Source organism: Podarcis pityusensis (genome assembly GCF_964106645.2).
Source record: "Podarcis pityusensis genome assembly, chromosome: 10".
In the NCBI taxonomy this organism is placed as follows: domain Eukaryota; kingdom Metazoa; phylum Chordata; class Lepidosauria; order Squamata; family Lacertidae; genus Podarcis; species Podarcis pityusensis.
The window spans coordinates 16541938-16562512 of record NC_138035.1 but is presented as its reverse complement, the minus strand read 5'-3'; the positions used below and the strand labels follow the sequence as shown (position 1 = coordinate 16562512).

General features: G+C 44.1%; 1 protein-coding gene across 4 annotated transcripts in view; it reads left to right on the top strand.

Moving 5' to 3' along the window:
• LOC308486471 (uncharacterized protein) overlaps window positions 1-12724 on the top strand; it is a 91457-nt gene extending 78733 nt beyond the window's left edge. For 2 of the 4 annotated variants that reach the window (XR_013991057.1, XM_081023356.1), the window contains exons 3-5: window positions 9337-9420; window positions 10096-10176; window positions 12361-12724. Coding sequence is in view for 2 of the 4 variants with exons in the window: in XM_081023356.1 (XP_080879482.1) it covers window positions 9337-9420; window positions 10096-10176; window positions 12361-12414 (219 nt within the window). In the remaining 2 variants the exon portion in view is untranslated. The remainder of the gene's footprint in view (window positions 1-9336; window positions 9421-10095; window positions 10177-12360) is intronic. The other 2 variants (XM_081023357.1, XR_013991056.1) reach the window with 2 other exon arrangements.
• Window positions 12725-20575: the final 7851 nt, after the last annotated feature.

The window sequence follows — 20575 nt, the reverse complement described above, 5'->3', positions numbered from 1 at the left end:
TTTCTCCTTCCGCATTCGGCACAAACAGCTGGGCTTGTGTCAGATTGGTGACCCTCCATTGACAAGGCGCCCTCTGGTAAGAACATCTAAGTCCAGCATCTTGTTCCGACAGTGAAGTGGAATGTCATGAATGAGACAGTGCCCAGGGTAGGTTTGCAGCCAGCTCCCAGGGAAGGGTTGCTGCCAAATGAAGAAAGCAGTCAGGAACAGAGAGGGTTAACTACCGTGCAGGATGAGCACCGGCTAGTGCCAACTGCCCCACCCCTTGGAATGCCCCCTGATAAGCGAATGCTGGAGAACAAGCTAGAACGCAGTCAAAGCTCGCCGGAAGCACTAACAGGCTGGAAAGAGTTAAGAGACAGCCTCTCAGAGAACGGGGAAGAGGAGGGAGCTGACCCACTTAGTCTGAGGTCTCGACGAATGGGAGGGCTGCAAGATAGGAAGCAAAACAAAAGACGTATGAAGCAAAAGTTCAGTTGCTTCTTGGTCTCGCCGGAAGCAGACTTCAGAAGGGTCATCTTGATGGATTATGGAGGAGGCTGTGTTGAAGCCGTCCGGAGTTATCTGTTTGTTTTGATAATAAATCATCCTTTTCCATTAACTACGCTCACTGTGGTATCAAGCTGGGGACTGGACTCCTGACATAGAGTAGAGTTCGAAGGGACCACAAGGGTCATGTAGTCCAACCCTGTGCAACATAGGAATCTTTTGCTCAATATGAAGCTTGAAGCCATGACCCCAAGCCCTAAATTGTGATCCCCAGCAAGTGGTGTTTAGAGGTGTATTGCCTCTGACATGGGAAGGAGAACAGAGCCGTCGATAGCCCTATCCTTTACTAATCCAGTGGCACCTCTCATCAGTAGAAAACGGATCAAAATCCTATTTGGAGTTTCCTTCAGAAGCAACCCTGCACTGCCTCCCGCACTGTTCCAAAGGCTCCACCAAACCTCCAGGGCAGATCTTGCTCTTGTGGTGTGGTGTGTGCAGGAAGCTTTGCGGGGAGAGGGAATCTTACATTTCAAGCCCTTTGTGGCCTTGCCACCTGCAATCAACATGATAGAAGAAGAAGAAGAGGAGTTTGGATTTGATATCCCGCTTTAGCACTACCCTAAGGGATGCGGGTGGCACTGTGGGTTAAACCACAGAGCCTAGGACTTGCCGATCAGAAGGTCAGCAGTTCAAATCCCCGTGACGGGGTGAGTTCCCGTTGCTCGGTCCCTGCTCCTGCCAACCTAGCAGTTCGAAAGCACATCAAAGTGCAAGTAGATAAATAGGTACCGCTCCGGTGGAAAGGTAAACACCGTTTCCGTGCGCTGCTCTGGTTCACCAGAAGCGGCTTAGTCATGCTGGCCACATGACCCGGAAGCTGTATGCCGGCTCCCTCGGCCAATAAAGCGAGATGAGCGCCGCAATCCCAGAGTTGGTCACGACTGGACCTAGTGGTCAGGGGTCCCTTTACCTTTACCTTTTAAGGAGTTTCAAAGCGGCTAACAATCTCTTTTCCCTTCCTCCCCCACAACAAACACTCTGTGAGGTGAGTGAGTATGAGAGACTTCAGAGAAGTGTGACTGGCTCTCGTTTTCCATGCAAGGCCAGTTCCAGGTGTTGAGGGACCTTTGAACTACAGTGAGTGTTCTCAGGGGCTTTCACATTTCTGCACTATCTGGCAGTGATCTTCCTGGATTTCAGAAAAGGTTCTCTCCCAGCTGTAGCTGGAGATACCTGGGATTGAACTTGGGTTCTTCTACATGTAAAGCAGATGTTCCCCACTGAGCTGCGGCCCTTTCATCCCACCCAACAAGGCTGGCTTAAGACTCTGGCATCATCTTTGCTGATTAAGTTCTATTTTCCTTCCACAAAAGGAGGCCAGAAGGGAGCTGGAAGAAGATGAGACAAAACAAGATGAAGCAAGGGAGTTCAGGAGGTGGGAGAAGACAGAGCTGAATGGGATGAGCAGGAGATGCAGGATAGGAACCTCTGGTGAGAGAAAGGAGGAGCAGCAAAATGATGGGGGAGATGGGGTGGCAGAGGGGGAGTTGGGAGCAGGAAGATTTGGTATCAGTAGAAGAAGAAGAGTTTGGATTTGATATCCCGCTTTATCACTACCCGAAGGAGTCTCAAAGCAGCTAACATTCTCCTTTCCCTTCCTCCCCCACAACAAACACTCGGTGAGGTGAGTGGGGCTGAGAGACTTCAAAGAAGTGTGACTAGCCCAAAGTCACCCAGCAGCTGCATGTGGAGGAGTGGGGAAGCGAACCCAGTTCACCAGATTACGAGTCCACCGCTCTTAACCACTACACCACACTGGCTCTCCAGTGAGATGGGGTGAGCAAGAGTAAAAGGAGAGCTGAAGACTGCAGGGAGGGACAAAGGCGAGCACTGTTCACACATTGTACATTCACACTTGGCATCTACCCAAATGTGAGTGTTCATACAAAAGACTGTACACTTGTTGATTTGCACAGATCAGCCATTTGCGTACACAGATTTTTTACTGTCATTGAATGTAATGTGTGAAAAGATGATGATGAAGTAAGAGGGGAACAGCAATTTCTCCCTCTTCGTCCTCCTACAATTCCTGGAAGTGCTCCTGTGTTTCATTAGCCCAAACTAAAATGAATACATTATACCATGTAATACTTTTTTTTAATAACTGGAAATATATATTCTATGACTCTCAAGGTCCATTTTGAGTCTCTGGCCAAGTTGTGCCTTGAGTAGGGGAGAGATAGGGTATGTAAACTGGAAATTCTGTTTGATTGCGCCTGATTTTGTTAGAACTCTGTGCAAAGTGGGAATAAGAACATTGTTAAGGCAACTGGGTGGTGATTGTGTGTGGCTCTGCCGATCTTGGGTTCCCGGCAAATACCCAGTCTTTCCCCCAGCACTGCTTGTTCTACTACAGAGTTTAGGCTCAGATGAGAAACTACAGCAATGCTGAATCAGACTTCAGAAGTGTCCCCTTCCTCAATATTTTGGGCAAAGCTCATGCAATCCAGCTGCCCCCATGCCTTTAAAAAAAAAATAAAAAAAAATATTTATTAATTTTCAACCATTTAAACACAACAAAACAGAAAGACAAAAAAAAAGAAAGAACAAAAAAAGAAAAAAGAGAAAAACATAAAACTAACAAAGCAAAACACAAACCATTTCAAACACAGAACAATTTCAATGTCTTATCTTTCATTCCCTTATTTCCATGACCTCCTCACACCTCCCTTTTTGTTTTCCACTTCTATTAATTATTTCAGCAATTCCTTTCCATCTTCCTCTGTTTTCTATCCTATAATTATTTTAACATATTCTAGCCTTATTTTCCCTTTAATACACTATTAATCTATTTATACTTGATTCCTTATAACATTTCTATTAAAGCCATATAACTTCATTTCAACATTTTTCTAACATTCATTATTTTTACAGTGTTTCTATAAATAGTCTTAAACTTTTTCCAGTCTTCTTCCACCAGCTCTTCTCCCTGGTCTCGGATTTCTGCCAGTCGTTTCCGCCAATTCCATATAGTCCATCAACTTCATCTGCCATTCTTCCCGAATGGATAAATCTTGTGTCTTCCAGTACTTCACAATGAGTATTCTTGCTGCTATTGTTGCATACATGAAACAAATTCTATCCTTCTTTAACACCAATTGGCTGACCATGCCCAGAAGAAAGGCCTCTGGTTTCTTCAAAAGGGTATATTTAAATACCTTTTTCATTTCGTTATGAATCATCTCCCAGAGTGTCTTAATCCTTGGGCATGTCCACCAAAGGTGAACTCTAATCCTCATATTCGTGTTTTTCTTTAAGTTCAGTCATAGCAAGCGTCAACTTATGTTCATCAAATTGCCTCTGTAGGGCTGGGGCTCTCTTTCTCTTTCTCTCCAGTTGTGTTACTTTGCCTTCAGCTGCAACAGCTTTTTCCCTGACTTCCTCCACAGTTTGCCATAGCAAAATAGGTTCTTGTATCTATTTCTGGGTGGTTTCTGTATTGGTATTATTTATACTTTCTGTATTTAAGTTAATTTTAGTAATTGAAACATCCACTTTCGCATTTATTGTGTCCATTTCCCTGTGAAGCTGATCCAATGAGTCATTTATCTTATATAATGCAGCCACTAAAGCCTCTTCTGTCAACATTTCTTGGTTTTAAATATACTAGTACAAAGATAACAACAGAAAGAACAGAAGGGCCTAATGATAGACCTCTCCTGGATTGATACCAAGTCCTCCCAGACCTTAATGTTTTGTCAACAGTTGACTGATCAGTTTTTCCTCTTCCATTTACCATAACACTTAAAAGATTCAAGGTCAGTCCCAGAGTCTCACGGTTTTTAACTTGCAGCTGGAAATTCCCCTAGTCCTGCTCTTGTAAAGCAACCGGTTTCAAAGACTTCCACTGGGGGAAACAGTTTCTATTTGTAATAGTCAATAGTATCCTCTTTTAAACAATCCAAAATTAGTTTCAAATTAGTTTCAATTTTCAGTTACTTTTACTCCTTTTTAAAGCAGCCGGAGACAGTAGAAGCAATGTATTTCTCTTATTTAACTAGCTGTCAATGAACGTTCTAAACGCTGTCAATGAACATTCCAAAAGACATCAGTCCTACTAGCAGCCCGTTTCCAGGGTCAGAGCGGCGGTGTTTTAAGTCTCTTCGCTCTCTCCCACAGGCATACGCAATCCGCAACTTCCCCCTCTCTTCTCCTGCCTCCAAGAGGGGGTTTAATGTTCTTTACCATTGGAAATTTGATCTTTTACAAAAGACCTTCCAGGACTCCAGCTTGCAACTTCATTGCCTCAGTCTATTTACAAAAGGGGAAGGCGGACTTCCTGTTTTGAACCTCCCCGTTGCGGTACCAAATTAAACATTTAAAATCCAATTCTTCCACTTCAGCTCTACTCACGGGTAATTACTTTAAAGTCAAATTGTCCACAGGAAAAGGTCAGCACTCTCCGGCAACAGCTATGCGGCTTCGCTCCGTGGAAGCAGCAGACGATTCAATGCACCGAGCCGTTCACCCCACGTCGCTCCAGAGCACCAAAAACCGGGGTTCCTTGCGAGTGGGGGAGGCGCAAAAGGTGCCCGCCGAATTCCACGTTCACAGGCTTCTCCCGCCTGTGATTTTAATGGGTCTCCGCCTTCGCCGTGGCGGACAGACCCAGATTTCCACGGAGCAGATTCCTCCCGGTCAGAGGAATTCCGCCATTACCGGAGGCGCCTCCCCGGAAGTCCAGCTGCCCCCCCCATGCCTATTAAAAAAAAAGATGTCCAGCTGCCCCCCCCCCATGCCTATTAAAAAAAAAGATCCGTGTCAATTTAAAATATAACACTGGGCAACAATTTTTTACTTTTTGAATGTTGTCTAGATTTCTACAACTGATTTAGGGTATTTTTGCACTGCTGAATCAGGAAATGGCATCCGTTTCTCTCCATCAGGTCAGGTTTACTGTAAACTGAATGGTGGGTATTGATAAAGGTAAGTACATGTAAATTGCATGTTGCTTCACCATTTTTCAAACTTCAGGGCTTGAACTTCCGTTTCTTGGAACTCCTGGAATGCTCAGCGGCAGGGAGGTCTCTCTTCAGAGTCCAACAGTAGTCAGCCATCATGACTGCGTCCCAGCGACCCTGATACCTGGTCTCCATCTCTTTCATGTCCTGATGGAATTTCTCCCCCTGCTCGTCAGTCATTGAACCCAGGTTCTCAGGAAACCGGTCCATATGTGAAAATAGGTAGTGCATCTTGACGCTCATGTTGCAGCCCAGGTTTCTGAAAGCAGTCAGCATGTTGTTGACAAGTTCTGCGTAGTTTCTGGCCTTATTATTGCCAAGAAAGTTCTTCACTACCAGAACAAATGCCTTCCACGCTTCCAGTTCCACTTCGTTCATTGAGTTTCCAAACTCTGGATCTCTGATGAGCTGATGGATCTGAGGACCGTCAAAGATGCCAGCTTTCAACTTCTCCATGGTCAATCCTGGAAAAGCCTGGCACAAGTAAGTGAAGCAGTCACCATCCTTGTCCAGAGCCTTGGTGAACTGCTTGATTAAGCCGAGCTTGATGTGCAGCAGTGGGAAGAGTATTGTGTCTCTGTCCACCAGAGGGTCGTTGATGACGTTCCTTTTTTTCAAGGCACCAATTCCTCCCGCATAGGCCAGTCCTTCTTCGTGTAATGCTGAGCACTGTCCCTACTATCCCACATGCACAGAAAACATGGGTACTTGGTGAAGCCAGACTGTTGTCCCGACAAAAAGTTCACCATCTTCAGGTCAACACAAATAAACCACTTATGCTGATCATAACCAATTTTCTCCAGCACATACTTCACCGCTTCATAGTTCTCCTTCAGTGTACTTGAATGAGCCAGGGGTATAGAGGCAAACTGGTTGCCGTTGTGTAGCAGAACACATTTCAGTGATCACTTGCTGCTGTCAATGAACAGTCTCCAATCTTTGGGTTCGTACTGTGGCACTCCAAGCTTAAGCAGAAGCTGCGCAATATCTGCACAGTACACCAAGTCCTTCCCTTCTGAGAAAAAATGGAGGTACTCTTGATGCCTGTTGCGGAAGAAGCTGATGTGAGCACTGTCAGAGAGGAGGTTTTTTCCCTTCAATCTGGATGCCAACAGTTTGGCAGAGTCCTTTGACAAGCTGAGGTCGCGAACTAGATCATTCAACTCCTTTTGGGAAAATGGATGTGGAGCATCATCTTCAAGAACCACTTCTTCTTCTTCTTCATGTCCTTCAACACTGGAGGCATCTTTGTCACTAATGTCAGGAAGTTCTCCGAAGATAGGCACTGGAATTTCATCACAATGAGCTACAGGGCGACGTTCTGATTGAAGATCAGGATTAACTTAGTTTTGATCCCCCAACTTTATGCTTTGCCGTACCAATTTATGGAAGATTTCGAGGTTTTATGACTTCAAACTGATCCCTTTTCGACATAATCACCCAGAACTACCGGACCTGAATACTTCTTGTCATTAAAATAATCATTTCCAATCAAAACAATTATTTGACATGTCATTTTACCCCCACCAACTTCTTCTAAAATGCTCCACACAAGCGTACATGTGAACAAAAACGTAAAAAAAGACATGTGGCCATAGCTCAAAAACTTGACCTGATTGAGCAAAACCAATGTGATTTTTTGATTCAGCGCATCAGATTCATCCTAAATCAACTGAAAAAACGCAGACAACAAATTTGTTGTTGACCAGTGTAATGAGGCATTTCTCCTCCCCTCCTCTCTCTCCAACCATGGGTCTTCCTCAAACCACATGCAATTAACCTTGATTCTGTCATCGGCCTGGGTGGGTGTGGGATCACATTATGAGGCTTTTCTGTGTTCCTGTATTACTTAAAAGTGCCAAGGGAGCCTTTGCTTATCAGCAGGAAACTTTAAAGATATTTAAAAGCATGCATCCAAACCTTCTGGCACCAATAAAGTGTGTGTGTGTGCGCGCACACACACAGGTGGCTGAGTATGAAAGAAGTGGGATATGTTTATAGTATAACTAGGAGGAGAGGAATAAATAATGCTGCAATGTGGCTCAGAGTCAGTTTTCTTTTACTATTGGAGTCAACTTGCCATAATGCCCTTAGCAGTGGTGGCTGGTGCTTATTGGGGCTGGTAGGGCAGAAGGCAGGGAGGCTAACAGTAGGGGGAGCCAGACTCAATGGCAGGCAGCGCCAATTGATTCTAGAACTCCATGCTCTGAGATTAAGGAGGAGGAATCTGACCACCATTGCTACCTTCTGGGCTAGTTGTAAGTAAGAGGACAGGCAGGTGGGGGCAGGAAGAGGGTAGGCTGAGGATGGTGGGGCAGTATCCCATTAGCATTAATACACTAACTTCTACTGGTCTTCAAGTCGTCACTGAGATGCAGAATTTCCAGAAATTTGGAAAGAGTGGAGAAAAGACAAATGTATTTTAATGAGGATTTCTTTTCCTCCAAAGAAAGGAAAGGGAAACAGTTGAACTGAAGATGAAAACCGGGGAAAGGGTCATAGCTGAGCAGAAGAGCATCTGCTTTACACAGTGAAGGTCATTGGGTCAATTCCTGGCATCTCTAGACAAGACCCCCAATGTCTGGGAGAGACCCTGCTAGCCAGAGTAGGCGAAATTGTACTAGATAGGCCAGGGGTTGTCAACCTGGTCTCTACCGCCCACTAGTGGGCATTTCAGGATTCTAGGTGGGCGGTAAGGGGTTCTACAGCACAAGCTGAATCCTCCTTCCATCGAGCACTGGTGGGTGGTAAGGAAATTTTACCATCAAGAAAGATGCATTAGTGGGCGGTAGGTATAAAAAGGTTGACTACCTCTTAGATAGACAAGTATGCTCAGTATGAGGAATTGCCCAAAATGTCTTCCCCCTAAAAACAACAACCCCACCATTCTCCATCAGTTAATGAGAAATGAAAGGACAGAATTTTTGATTAAATTCTCATGGGTGGTGTAGTGTATTGGCTTGCCATACCAGAAACTGCTGAGTCAGCACCCAGGTACTCTGCCGTTTCCTTTTAGTTCTGTGTTACAGGCAGCAATCTGCTGCATGGGTTGTTCCCTCCATAATTTTTTTTGTATTATATAGAGTTGGGAGGGACAAAGAAGGTCGTCTAGTCCATATCCCTGCAGTGCAGAAATCACAGCTAAAGAATCCCTGGCAGGTGGCCATCCAACTTCTGTATAAAAAAATCTCCAGTGAAGGGGAGTCCACCAGTTTCTGACGTAGACTGTTACATGGTTGAACACCTCTCACCATCAGTAAGTTCTTCCTAATGTTTAGTCCGAATCTGTTGTTGTTTAGTCGTTTAGTCATGTCCGACTCTTTGTGACCCCATGGACCAGAGCACACCAGGCACTCCTGTCTTCCACTGCCTCCCACAGTTTGGTCAAACTCATGCTGGTAGCTTCGAGAACACTGTCCAAGCATCTCGTCCTCTGTCGTCCCCTTCTCCTTGTGCCCTCCATCTTTCCCAACATCAGGGTATTTTCCAGGGAGTCTTCTCTTCTCATGAGGTGGCCAAAGTATTGGAGCCTCAGCTTCAGGATCTGTCCTTCCAGTGAGCACTCAGGGCTGATTTCCTTAAGAATGGATACGTTTGATCTTCTTGCAGTCCATGGGACTCTCAAGAGTCTCCTCCAGCACCATAATTCAAAAGCATCAATTCTTCGGTGATCAGCCTACTGCAATTTGAAGCCACTGGTTCAGGTCCTGCTCTCAGGAGCAGAATAAAACAAGCTTGCTCCATCTTCCATGTGATAGCCCTTGAGATATTTGAAGATGACTATCATATGTCCTCTCATCTTCTCTCATGTCCTCTCATTTTCCAGGCTCAACATAACCAACTCCCACAACCGTTCCAAGGCTTAGTTTCCAGATCATTTGTGTGGCCTCCTCTTCATGATACTTTTCAGGTGGGGTGCAGGTTTGGGGTTGTTGTTGGTTTTTTTTTGCTGCAGTTGCCTTATTTATGAGGAGGCTGAGGGATGTGCCTTTCATTTTCATTGCCTGAAACCCTGGAGAGCCATTGCCAGTCAAAGTGAACAATGCTGAGCTAGATATAAGATATCTTGCTTAGCTCCTATCTACCAAATTCTGATAGGAGGCTTCAATGTACTGGAATCCCCTTTGGATGAGACTAAGATAAGGCAAACTGATTCCTCCCCAAACAGAGGAATTATGCAGTGTGGGGGGGGGGGGGGCAGCGGCGGCGGCCTCTTTTGTTTTAGGAAAATCTTCTCTAGTGGAATGGGTGGAGGAGCAGCCCACAACTAGCTTTAAATTTAAAACAAACAAACAACTCACCTTTCCCTTGCTGAGTTGGCAGCCACCATCTCTTACAAAGTGCATGCCCAATGGGAAATGAAAGGCAGGAACTAAACAAGCTCCATTACTGCCCGTTTTTCATCTCTCAGTCTTTTCTATCTAATAAACTCCTGGGTTCTTGTGGCCAAAGTGACACTGGAAACGGAAGCCAATGACACATTGCAGGCATCCCTCTAAGTGACTTTTATCCAGTGACTTTGAGAGCAGGTACAAATAGATCTGTGCAAGGTGATTCAAAATGGTTTATTCTTCATTCTTTTCAGTTGTTGGTTGCCCAACATCTTTTGGAGAACATCTTTATTCCTGTCGACAAAATCTCGCTTGCAAGGGGCACGTGTATTCAGGTAAGGAAATTACAAACCACAGTGCTAAGCGGCACTTCTTTCAACACATTTCCTACAAGCGTAATGACACGTGCAAAAACTCACTGGATTCTACTTTGTGGTTCTGCTGACTTGTGAGCCAGTGTGGTGTAGTGGTTAAGAGCGATAGACTTGTAATCTGGGGAACCGGGTTCGCATCTCCGCTCCTCCACATGCAGCTGCTGGGTGACCTTGGGCCAGTCACACTTCTCTGAAGTCTCTCAGCCCCGCTCACCTCACAGAGTGTTTGTTGTGGGGGAAGAAGGGAAAGGAGAATGTTAGCTGCTTTGAGACTCCTTCGGGTAGTGATAAAGCGAGATATCAAATCCAAACTCTTCTTCTTCTTCTTGTCTTGAGCAGGGCATATCAGCAGAAAACCAAGCTGCCAGTTCAAATGTTGGTGGGCAGCAGTTGCTTGTCTGTCCATTTGGCAGTTCCTTACATGAAGCAGAGTGGGAGGCGGGTGGCGCTGTGGGTAAAACCTCAGCGCCTAGGACTTGCCGATCGTCAGGTCAGCGGTTCGAATCCCCATGGCGGGGTGTGCTCCCGTTGTTCGGTCCCAGCGCCTGCCAACCTAGCAGTTCGAAAGCACCCCCGGGTGCAAGTAGATAAATAGGGACCGCTTACTAGCGGGAAGGTAAACGGTGTTTCCGTGTGCTGCGCTGGTGCAGGCTCGCCAGAGCAGCTTCGTCACGCTGGCCACGTGACCCGGAAGTGTCTCCGGACAGCGCTGGCCCCTGGCCTCTTAAGCGAGATGGGCGTGCAACCCCAGAGTCGGACACGACTGGCCCGTACGGGCAGGGGTACCTTTACCTTTACCTTTACCTTTACCTTTACCTTTACATGAAGCAGAAGATCTCCAAGTTTTCACACAAACGTTTCATTCGAAGTTGCACTGCATCATGGATGTTACTATTTTAAGACTGCATAAATAATCGTTCTCATGCATTCAGATTTCACTTCTGAGAATAAGGAGCAAGCACGGAGATGCAAGATGCACTAAAGTCAAGGTAGACCACATTACTTGAGCAACGGGAAGCTGGAAAATGAAATTTTTATGTACTTCAGGAGGAAACAACGACCAGCCTGGGTGGGCAGAATCACACCATGTCTGGAAGATTCTTCCCTGAGAGGCTGCAGTTGCATGGCTCACCACATGGGGCGTAGGTCAGCAGTCACTGACATACATGAGAGAGGGCCCTGCATGGGTTAGAACAGGGTTCCTCAACCTCAGCCCTCCAGATGTTTTTGGCCTACAACTCCCATGATCCCTAGCTAGCAGGACCAGTAGTCAGGGATGATGAGAATTGTAGTCTCAAAACATCTGGAGGACCGAGGTTGAGGAAGCCTCAGTTAGAACATTCAAACCTTTGAGCCCCCTCACATTTCCTTTCAGCCCACAGGGGATAATCTGAATCTCCCTAAAACTGTAGTTTCCCCTCTATCTCCTATTTGTGCTCTGAACAGCCTAATACAGGTGTGACCTGTGGTTGATCTCTGATAAAGACTACTCAGCAACAACAAATTCTTCCTTAATATCTTCCCCACCTTATGAGAATTTTTGCCAATCTTCTCAAAACTATTTTGAATTCTGCTAAAAACTGTTGAAGGATACCTTGAACTTAGCTGTGACATTTTGCTTCATTACAAGATATTGCTTGGCTTCCTTTGAAGTTCATCAGGTGAAGTTCATGCAAGGATGGAGCCCCCAAATTAAGTCAGTTCTAAATTTCACTTTAGGCAACATTTTGGTGGAAACCAACAGCAAACCCAAGAAGATGCCAACTTCCTGTTAGTTCCGAGGTAATTTGCGGGGTTTTATTACTTGCATTGTTCCTCTTTGGGTTGAGTGAATAAAAGGACTTGGGCTGTTGTGTCTCCTCCAACTTTGCTTAGGGAAAGGCTCTGTTTACAGTGAGATCATTTTGTGTGGACTTCCGGAGAGAAGCGGGTCGAGTCAAAGGTGGCTCGAAGGTCAGATATAAAGGTAATATTTGCCAAACTGAGTAGTGAGCATTACAGAGAGAAATGTCAGGAAAACTCACCAGGAATCTTCAGGCTGTAATATCCTAAACTTCAAATAACTCTGTGTGTGCAGTCGGACAGCTATGTTGCCCTGTATATACTTCACCCATGACATTAACGAGATAGTCCTTTCCTTTACAGGTTTGTCTGCATTTGAGGCCATCAGAGATCTTAAAAGTAATCCCATTGGAATGAAGGACATCGATTAGAAAGCTGCTTTGGGGCTGTCAAGAGACACTTGGGCTGAAATCTGATATGGCCCCTATCTGGCTATAAGTCTAATCTGCATGCCATAATAGTTGTTCATGAAAGTTAAGTTGCATATGGTTTCTCAGTATAACGTTCCTAAGTTAAGTTGCATATCCATAGTCTATTTTGTTTCCCCCCATAATCATTATTTTCATATACTTCTCCTTGTTTCCCCCTTCCCCAAGGCTTATTCGTGAATAATGTGCTGTTGATTTTGCTTTTATATCATTACATTCATATATTTCATAGGCTGCAGTGTATTCAATGATCTCCTGCCGATGCCTTTAAAATAAATCCTTTCTAACATATTTATATTAATGTATTTATTTTATTTATTATTATTAACTTTGTATACTGCCCTTCATCCAGAGATCTCAGGGTGCTTCAACAGCATAAAAATAGAAGATAAAAACACAGAATACATAATAAAAACAATAATAAAACAATAACCCCCCCCTTCCCCAAACACATTTAAAAGGGTATAGGATGTTAATCAGTCCGAAGCCTGGTTGAAGAGGAATGTTTTCTCATTTTTTTCCAGTTATCCACATTTCTACATCAGTTTAAGATTTGTTTTTTAAAGTGCTCAAGAAAGATGATTTTAGTGCGTTTTCCACAACATAATGCATATCTGTATGCTACTTCCACCGACTCCTGCCAAGCTAGCAGTTCGAAAGCACATCAAAAGGGCAAGTAGATAAATAGGTACCACACTGGCAGGAAGGTAAACGGCATTTCCGTGTGCTGCTCTGGTTCGCCAGAAGGGGCTTAGTCATGCTGGCCACATGACCTGGAAGCTGTACACCAGCTCCCTCGGCCAATAAAGTGAGATGAGCGCCGCAACCCCAGAGTCATCTGCGACTGGGTCTAACGGTCAGGGGACCCTTTACCTTTACCTTTACTTCCACCGATGTATGCATTTCTGCACACACTTCACCCTAGTACAGTATTCTATATCCCTGTGCATGTTACTTGGCTGAAGAACTGGATTGCAAAATTTGAGGAATTCTGAAATTTTGTATGATGGTTGCGCTGCGTTTCACTTCATGTATTGTTTTAGAAAGTGTCATTTAGGTAACTGTGCCTTTAAGTGTGAATTGAATGGAAGTTCTCTCCCATGGCATTCACTTAAGGTGATGTGTGGGGCCCACTGGCAAAGCAACCACCACTTCCACCGCTATGATGTTTCACAATGGGCAGGGTGGGATGTTGAGGGCAGCTCTTCCTTAATTCCTTCCATTGTAGGCAACACCTGCTGCAGAGATAACATATAGTCACACCAGTTCCTGAGCCATGTTGAGGAAGCAAAGGATGTAATGGCTCTGCTCCTGCTCCCCGCATGCCCCTGACATGCACTGGTTTATTCATTCTGCCAGTGGAACACAACTGGAAGAACACATAAGAACTTAGGAAGAACTCTGAAGGTTCAGGCCAACTGTCCATCTACTCCAGCATCCTGTTCTCAAACAGATGCCCACACCTACCTACATCTACTGCCTATGCTTATACCTAAACCACCAAAGCTTTCCGTGGAAAGGCCAGGGGGCCAGTGGCAGTGTGTCATCTCACTGGCTGCAAATTACAGATGTCACAAAACTGGCACTGGCACTCAATGGATTGAGTGTAGCAGGAATGGAGAGCCTATGGCCTTCCCCAGGTGTTGTTGGACTTCAGGTCTCAGCTGCCCCAGAAAAAAAACATGGCCAATGTTCAAGGAGTTGTAGTCCATCTGCAGGGCCAAAGTTCCCTTCCCTGACCTATGAGCTGCTTAATGAATCAATGAAATGGAAATAAAATTGGATTATTGCCCAAACCTCAATAGAGGTCCCATTTGAAGATATTATTTATTAAATTTATATACCGCCCTTCATCAAAAGATCTCAGGGCTGTTCACAGGATAACATACAAGTTAACACCGGTAAATAATTAAACCAAAAACAACAAAACAATAACCTCCACTTCCCAACATTTATCCAATGAAAATAGGGATGTCCCATTCCGTTAAAAATTAAAAAAAGAACACTTCCCTATACAGGATTGGAAAATAGGGACACTTGGAGGATCTGCAAACACATTTAAAAGGCTGTAGAGTATTAACCAGCCAAAGGCATGATTGAGGAGCCAGTGTGGTGTGGTTAAGAGTAGTAGACTCGTAATCTGGGGAACCAAGTTCGCATCTCCACTCCTCCACATGCAGCTGCTGGGTGACCTTGGGCTAGTCACACTTCTCTGAAGTCTCTCAGCCCCACTCACCTCACAGAGTGTTTGTTGTGGGGGAGGAAGGGAAAGGAGAATGTTAGCCGCTTTGAGACTCCTTTGGGTAGACTCTTCTTCTTCTTGAAGAAGAACATTTTTTCCAGGCACCTAAAGATATGTAATGAAGGGACCAGGTGAACCTTCCTGGGGAGAGCATTCCATAAATGGGGAACCACTACAGAGAAGGTCTGTTCTCATGTTGCCACCCTCTGAACCTCATGTGGAGGAGGCACATGAAGAAGGGCCTCAGATGAGGATTGTAGAGTCCAGGATGGTTTACATAGGGAGAGGCAGTCCTTGAGATGCTGAAGGATATGTGAGATTGAAAAATCTGAGCTCCAACTCACTGTTAGAAGCAAAGGCTACAGTTGAGATTTTCTTGTTTATTACAGCGACATAACGACAATCAGACTGGTTTTTAAAATAGTATATACCTCCCTATTAAGCCATGGAAACTCTACTTGAATATTCTCCCAATTAAAGATGTGGTCTCCTTAGAAATGTTGATGGCTCCATTCCCTTTTTTTGAACGAACAATGCTTCAGTCATATCTAAGCATGCAGAAACACAAGCAAACGAAATAGATAAAAGCAGATAAAAGATGTTATTGGATTATTTCATCCCCCTAGAACAGAACTTGTTTGGGCAATCAAGGGCTGTGCTTTAAAAATTCTTCAAAGAAAGTCAGATTTTCTTTAAAATAGGGACAAAAGGGGGCTTGATTAACTAGACTGACAAGCTCCAAAGATCTCTTGAGTGTTTAAATTAAGGATTGCATGTTCTTGAAACTTGACAAGGAAGGCAAGATTGTCACTGCTTGCTGCCTCGCACACAGAGGTAATGGCACATTAAACCCTTCTGATCTTTATTATAGGCACATTGCATCCATTTTTAATTTTTTTTGGTTTTGTTTTGTTACCTATTGACCATTTTAATGAAAGTTTTGAACATACATACATTTTGAGTACTTGGCAGGCTCTGAGTATTTCTCTGTTGGCAATAGAATTGGACATGCCATGCAACGAGGGATGGTGGAGAAATCCAGTTCACATTTAAAGGTGAACTTAGCTAATTCACACTTTCTCAAACAATATGCAAACACAAAGAATCCATCAAAATTCCCCAGCCAACTAAATGTGCACAATGTGCACATCAATGTGTGTGTGTGTGTGTGTGTGTGTGTGCATATAAATGCATATATTAAGTAAAATAACATACAAAAATGCATTCTATTATGGAATATTATAGACTTGTATATTGGTCAATGCTCCATTGAAAAATGTGTATATTAGGAAAAATTACACCAAAATGTTGAACTCTGGGTTGGTTTTGCTGTTGTTAAAATAGGGCAATGTTGTTTTTTAAAAAATCTTAAATGAAGCTTAAATGAAAAAAAAAAATCATTCACTGCTGTGCTTTAACAACAAAAAGAGCAACAAACCAGAGTTACTCAACAGGCAACATTTTAGACAGCTTCACTTCTTGCAAAGACTGTGGACCTAGAAATACATGAAATACATAGGGAAACATAGAGCTATAAAGTTATAGAAGTATGTAAACAATATGTAAAAGTATGTATACAGAGTGACAGAATAACATGAAGGTTCATTGGGGGGCCTAAGGCAGGTTGTGGATGGTGGCTACTGACCCCAAATCATCCTGATTTGTCTCATTAGCTGGCCCACACACAGAGGTGATGCATTTATGAAAACTAGAGTACTGCAACATGTAGAGGGGCTATAGGTTCCCCATCCCTCGCATTACATATGGTCCCGTTTGTGTAATCTTTCCATCTTTCAAGGTGAAAAATCATATTACCATATATACAAAATACCACTCATCATGCATCATGTAACATAAGTCAGGAGAACTGTGTGTGTGTGCGTGCGTGCATGCATGCACACACCAAGTCCACAACTATGGGAAGATAATTGTCAAGTTGGTTAAGCAAGGGCATTGTGAGTTAGCCCACAAGTTCAACCTGTGCCTCAATCACACACACACACATACCACAAGTTCTCACATAGACCTATGTGTCAGCAAAAGAAACCTAATATATTGCTAGACAATGTAACTGAGATACTTGGTTGACAACCTCTGGTCATTGAAAACATCACAACCAAAATTAATTGTGATGTAGGAAGCTTTGCTCAAGGGAAATATGAAACACTCCTTAAGGATCCCTACTTTGTGGTTTTTTAAGATCTGCCCCCCAAGAACACATCCCTATTCGCCATAAAGAGCAGAAAAAGAGATCAAAGAGTATTATTTGCTGTTACAAAAAACAACAACCCACAAGCCTAGGTGTGTAGTTTTTCATGTCTTTCTACAGTGAATGTCTTGCTCATGCCTTCATTAAATAATACTCCAAAATAAAATATATTTGAAGACGTTCACCCGGAATGGGCATGGATAATTTAATCTTTGAATTAACCCGTCTCCTTTCCCCCTTTATTTTATTTTCTGAATAGAAAGGGAGGGGAGGGAAGATTATATTTTGGCTGCTTCTGTCACCTGGCAAAGGAAGAGGGAAGGGTGGGGGGGAGTTAGTGGTGGAAGTGCTAAGAAGAAGGGAAAAAAAGTTACTGTGTGCAGTTAATATCGAACAGCAGCCATCTCCAGATGATCCCTGCTGCATCCAATTTCTGCCAAAATGCTTTCTGTTAAACCTCCATCAAACAGACACACGGCGTACAAAAGAAAACCTCATCACCAAGGGAAACTAATCCACCGGTGCGCAATGTAAGCCTGTCAACTTTTTATTATAAGAAGTCATCACTCATTTCAGCGAAGATTAAAAGTATGACTAAATTGAGAAAATCCTCTTAGCCATTCGGAATTTTAATAGAGGAGAAAAGGGGGTGAGTAAAAAATTTAAACTGCGAGTGTGCATCCGTGCTGGTTGCCCATATATCTTTATATAGGGATCTTTCTCCTTCTCCCTCTGTATGTAAGAGAGAGATAGAGATAGAAAAATCGCATACACATGGGTGCAATGGTAGAAAATATAGGATAAGGAAAGTCTGTTTTACACAGGTTCACACACACACACACAGAGAGAGAGAGAGAGAGAGAGAGAGAGAGAGAGAAGCTCTTCCAAATTCATAAATAAACATACAGCCTGGTGGTACATTTCCCCCCTCAGTTACCACAGACAAACAATTTCTGATTCAGACGAGCTTAAGAGATAAGGATGGAAAATGAGTCCTCACTGCTTTAATTACATCGCCATTGGCAACAAGGTGTTACAGTGGCAGAATAACAATTGCTTTTTACATTGAGTATGGATTCAGGGTCAATATGCTATTTCATCCTAGAACACACCAGCAGATGGGAACCATGTTGATTCTGGGACTTGGCCCCTCCAGGTAAAGTTAGTTTGATGAGCAATTGGAATAGTATGCATTACATATGTCTATACATATATCTATATAGCTATAGTCTCTCTCTCTCTCTCTTTTAAATGGAACTTGCTTTTGCCTCCCCACCCACCCCTCCAGATTATGTACTCAATGCTCTATGTTTCACTTAAACTGTCATTTGGAAAATGTGGGTAATTTCCCCCCCTTGGCAGCTAAAGACTGTAATCATCTTCCCATTCCAAAGAGGTTTTTTTTCCTCCCCCACCCCCGTCTGCATTTAAGAAGGCAGAATTATTATTGCTCCCATCAGTTGTAAGCTGGAAACATTTAGGTATCATCTTTCAAGGTTTCGGGGATCCATCTGCAAATTGCCTAGGTGACTTGAGGATTAAAAGAAACCTATCCGAAGTCATGCCCCCACAAGAGGTTCTGCCTCCTCCCTTGATGTGTTCTGACCTTGAGCCTAAATTGCAGGTGAGTACACCTTAAAACAACAACATGCTGACACAGATTCCCCCCCCCCCCACTATTTTGGGAGCATTCATTCAAATCACACAGTCAAGTCAGCTTTTGGAGATCTATGGTAGACCTGCCTCTCTACTGGTAGGAAGCTACCTTACACTAAAGGACACCATTGATGCATCTAGATCAACATCGTCTGCCTTGGATGGTGGAAGAGCTCCTAGATCTTCATGGATATGCTGTGGTTGAACATGAAACCTTCAGCATGCAAAGTCTCTGTCCTGCCACTCAATTGTGGTCCATCCCTAGTTTTCTGTGCACTGGACCTGGAGGATTGGTATGAAATGTTTCCACGTACATTCATCAGCAGAAACATTGGCACTGACTCCAGCCTGCTATGTCGCCTTTCTGCCTTCAACGAACATCTGGTGGTGAACTTAGGGTGGAGCTACACATAACAAAGAACACAGAACTTCTGCAGGAAACAGAAGCCCTCTGTCAAATCTCCCTCCTCTGTAATGTCCAGTTCATTTTGCTCCGTGCCCTGACATGAGTCTGAAATGCATCTCAACTATGCTTCACATTCTTGCTTGACTCAAGCAAGTGTAAGAAAACTCAGATTGGGGTTGGGTCTAGAAGAGGTCATGTTTTAGAATGATTGATTTCAATGGGACTAAAGGACAAGTAACTTAGTCTGGATCCAATCCATGGCAAGAAAAAAGTTTATCCAGATCAGCCTTCTCCAACTGGTGCCCTCCAGATATTTTGGACTGCGGTTACCATCAGCATTACCCAGCATAGCCAGGGATAGAATTATGGAATTGTGGTGTTGGAAGGGTCTCAAAGGGTCATCTAGTCCAGCCCTCTGCAATGCATGGGAGTTATGGTCCAACAGCACCCAGAAGGCGCTAGGTTGGGGGACACTGATTTAGATATTTCTTAGGCACTGCTATTTGCAGTGGCAGTCCCATGTAATTTTCCCCCAAGAGACCAATCCAACAAGACAGGAAGTTCTCATGCAAACCAATGAGAGAGTTGCCTGTGAAGTATTGTTAGGAAACAGGAATACAGCGGAGCCCCCATTATCCAAAATCCAACCTTTCCCATGCAGCGGCAGGCAGAACTAGCTCAAAGTAAATAACATTTCCCATTGATCCCATCAACCCCCTCCATCGCACCCTCTGCAATGCTCCCCAGAGGTTCAGATAAACAAGGCTGCTTGCTGCAGGACTGCAATACTTTGATCGAGAAACAAAAGTGCTTAAGCACCCAAAGACAAGTCCCCCCCCGCCCCACTGCTTCCCCTCACCCCCCCTTCCGCTACCACTGCAGATATAAGCTGCGACTTACGAGACTTACCTTATGGAGTTAACGCGGGAACCAAATGGCAGCCAAGTGGGTTGAAAAATTCTTTCTGTAAATCACAGAGGGCGGAAGGACCAGGCAACCTGTCTCTTAGAGCATAGCAGGGAAGTGATGCTGACACCTTTGGGAGAGACAGGGAGAACCCGTCAGCAGTTTCACCGTTTCCTGGCCCTTTGATTAAGCCTTTCTTGTGTCTGTGTGGCATGCATGTGAAAAATTTCCCCTTTGCTTTGGCTATTCAAGTAGCTTGATTTGTTAGGGATAGACAACCAACTGAGTGTTTCTGCTTACCCCCCTCTTCCTCCTTCCCAGAGCTGGCTTTACTTTCCGTCACCTTCTCTTTCCATCTAGTGAAAAAGCAACTGTGGCCTTTTACTAAGTAAATGAGCAAATATTTTCCCAGTGTTCACCAGGTTAGATCCCCATTTAATTAAACTGGCTCATTATGTCCCTATCTGATTAGCAGAGTAGAATCAATTATTCAATGCACAAACATGGCTGCAGGAGCTAGAGGTGTATACAGAGCTGTTCATTTAAATCCAAGGACACTAATTAGGTACAAAGCAAGCAATAACTTGAACAATTGCAGGCACAAGCAGGCACAGAGTACAGGACAAGAGGGGGGGGAGCGGGCCTTAGTCTCTTTAATAAGCTGGATCCTC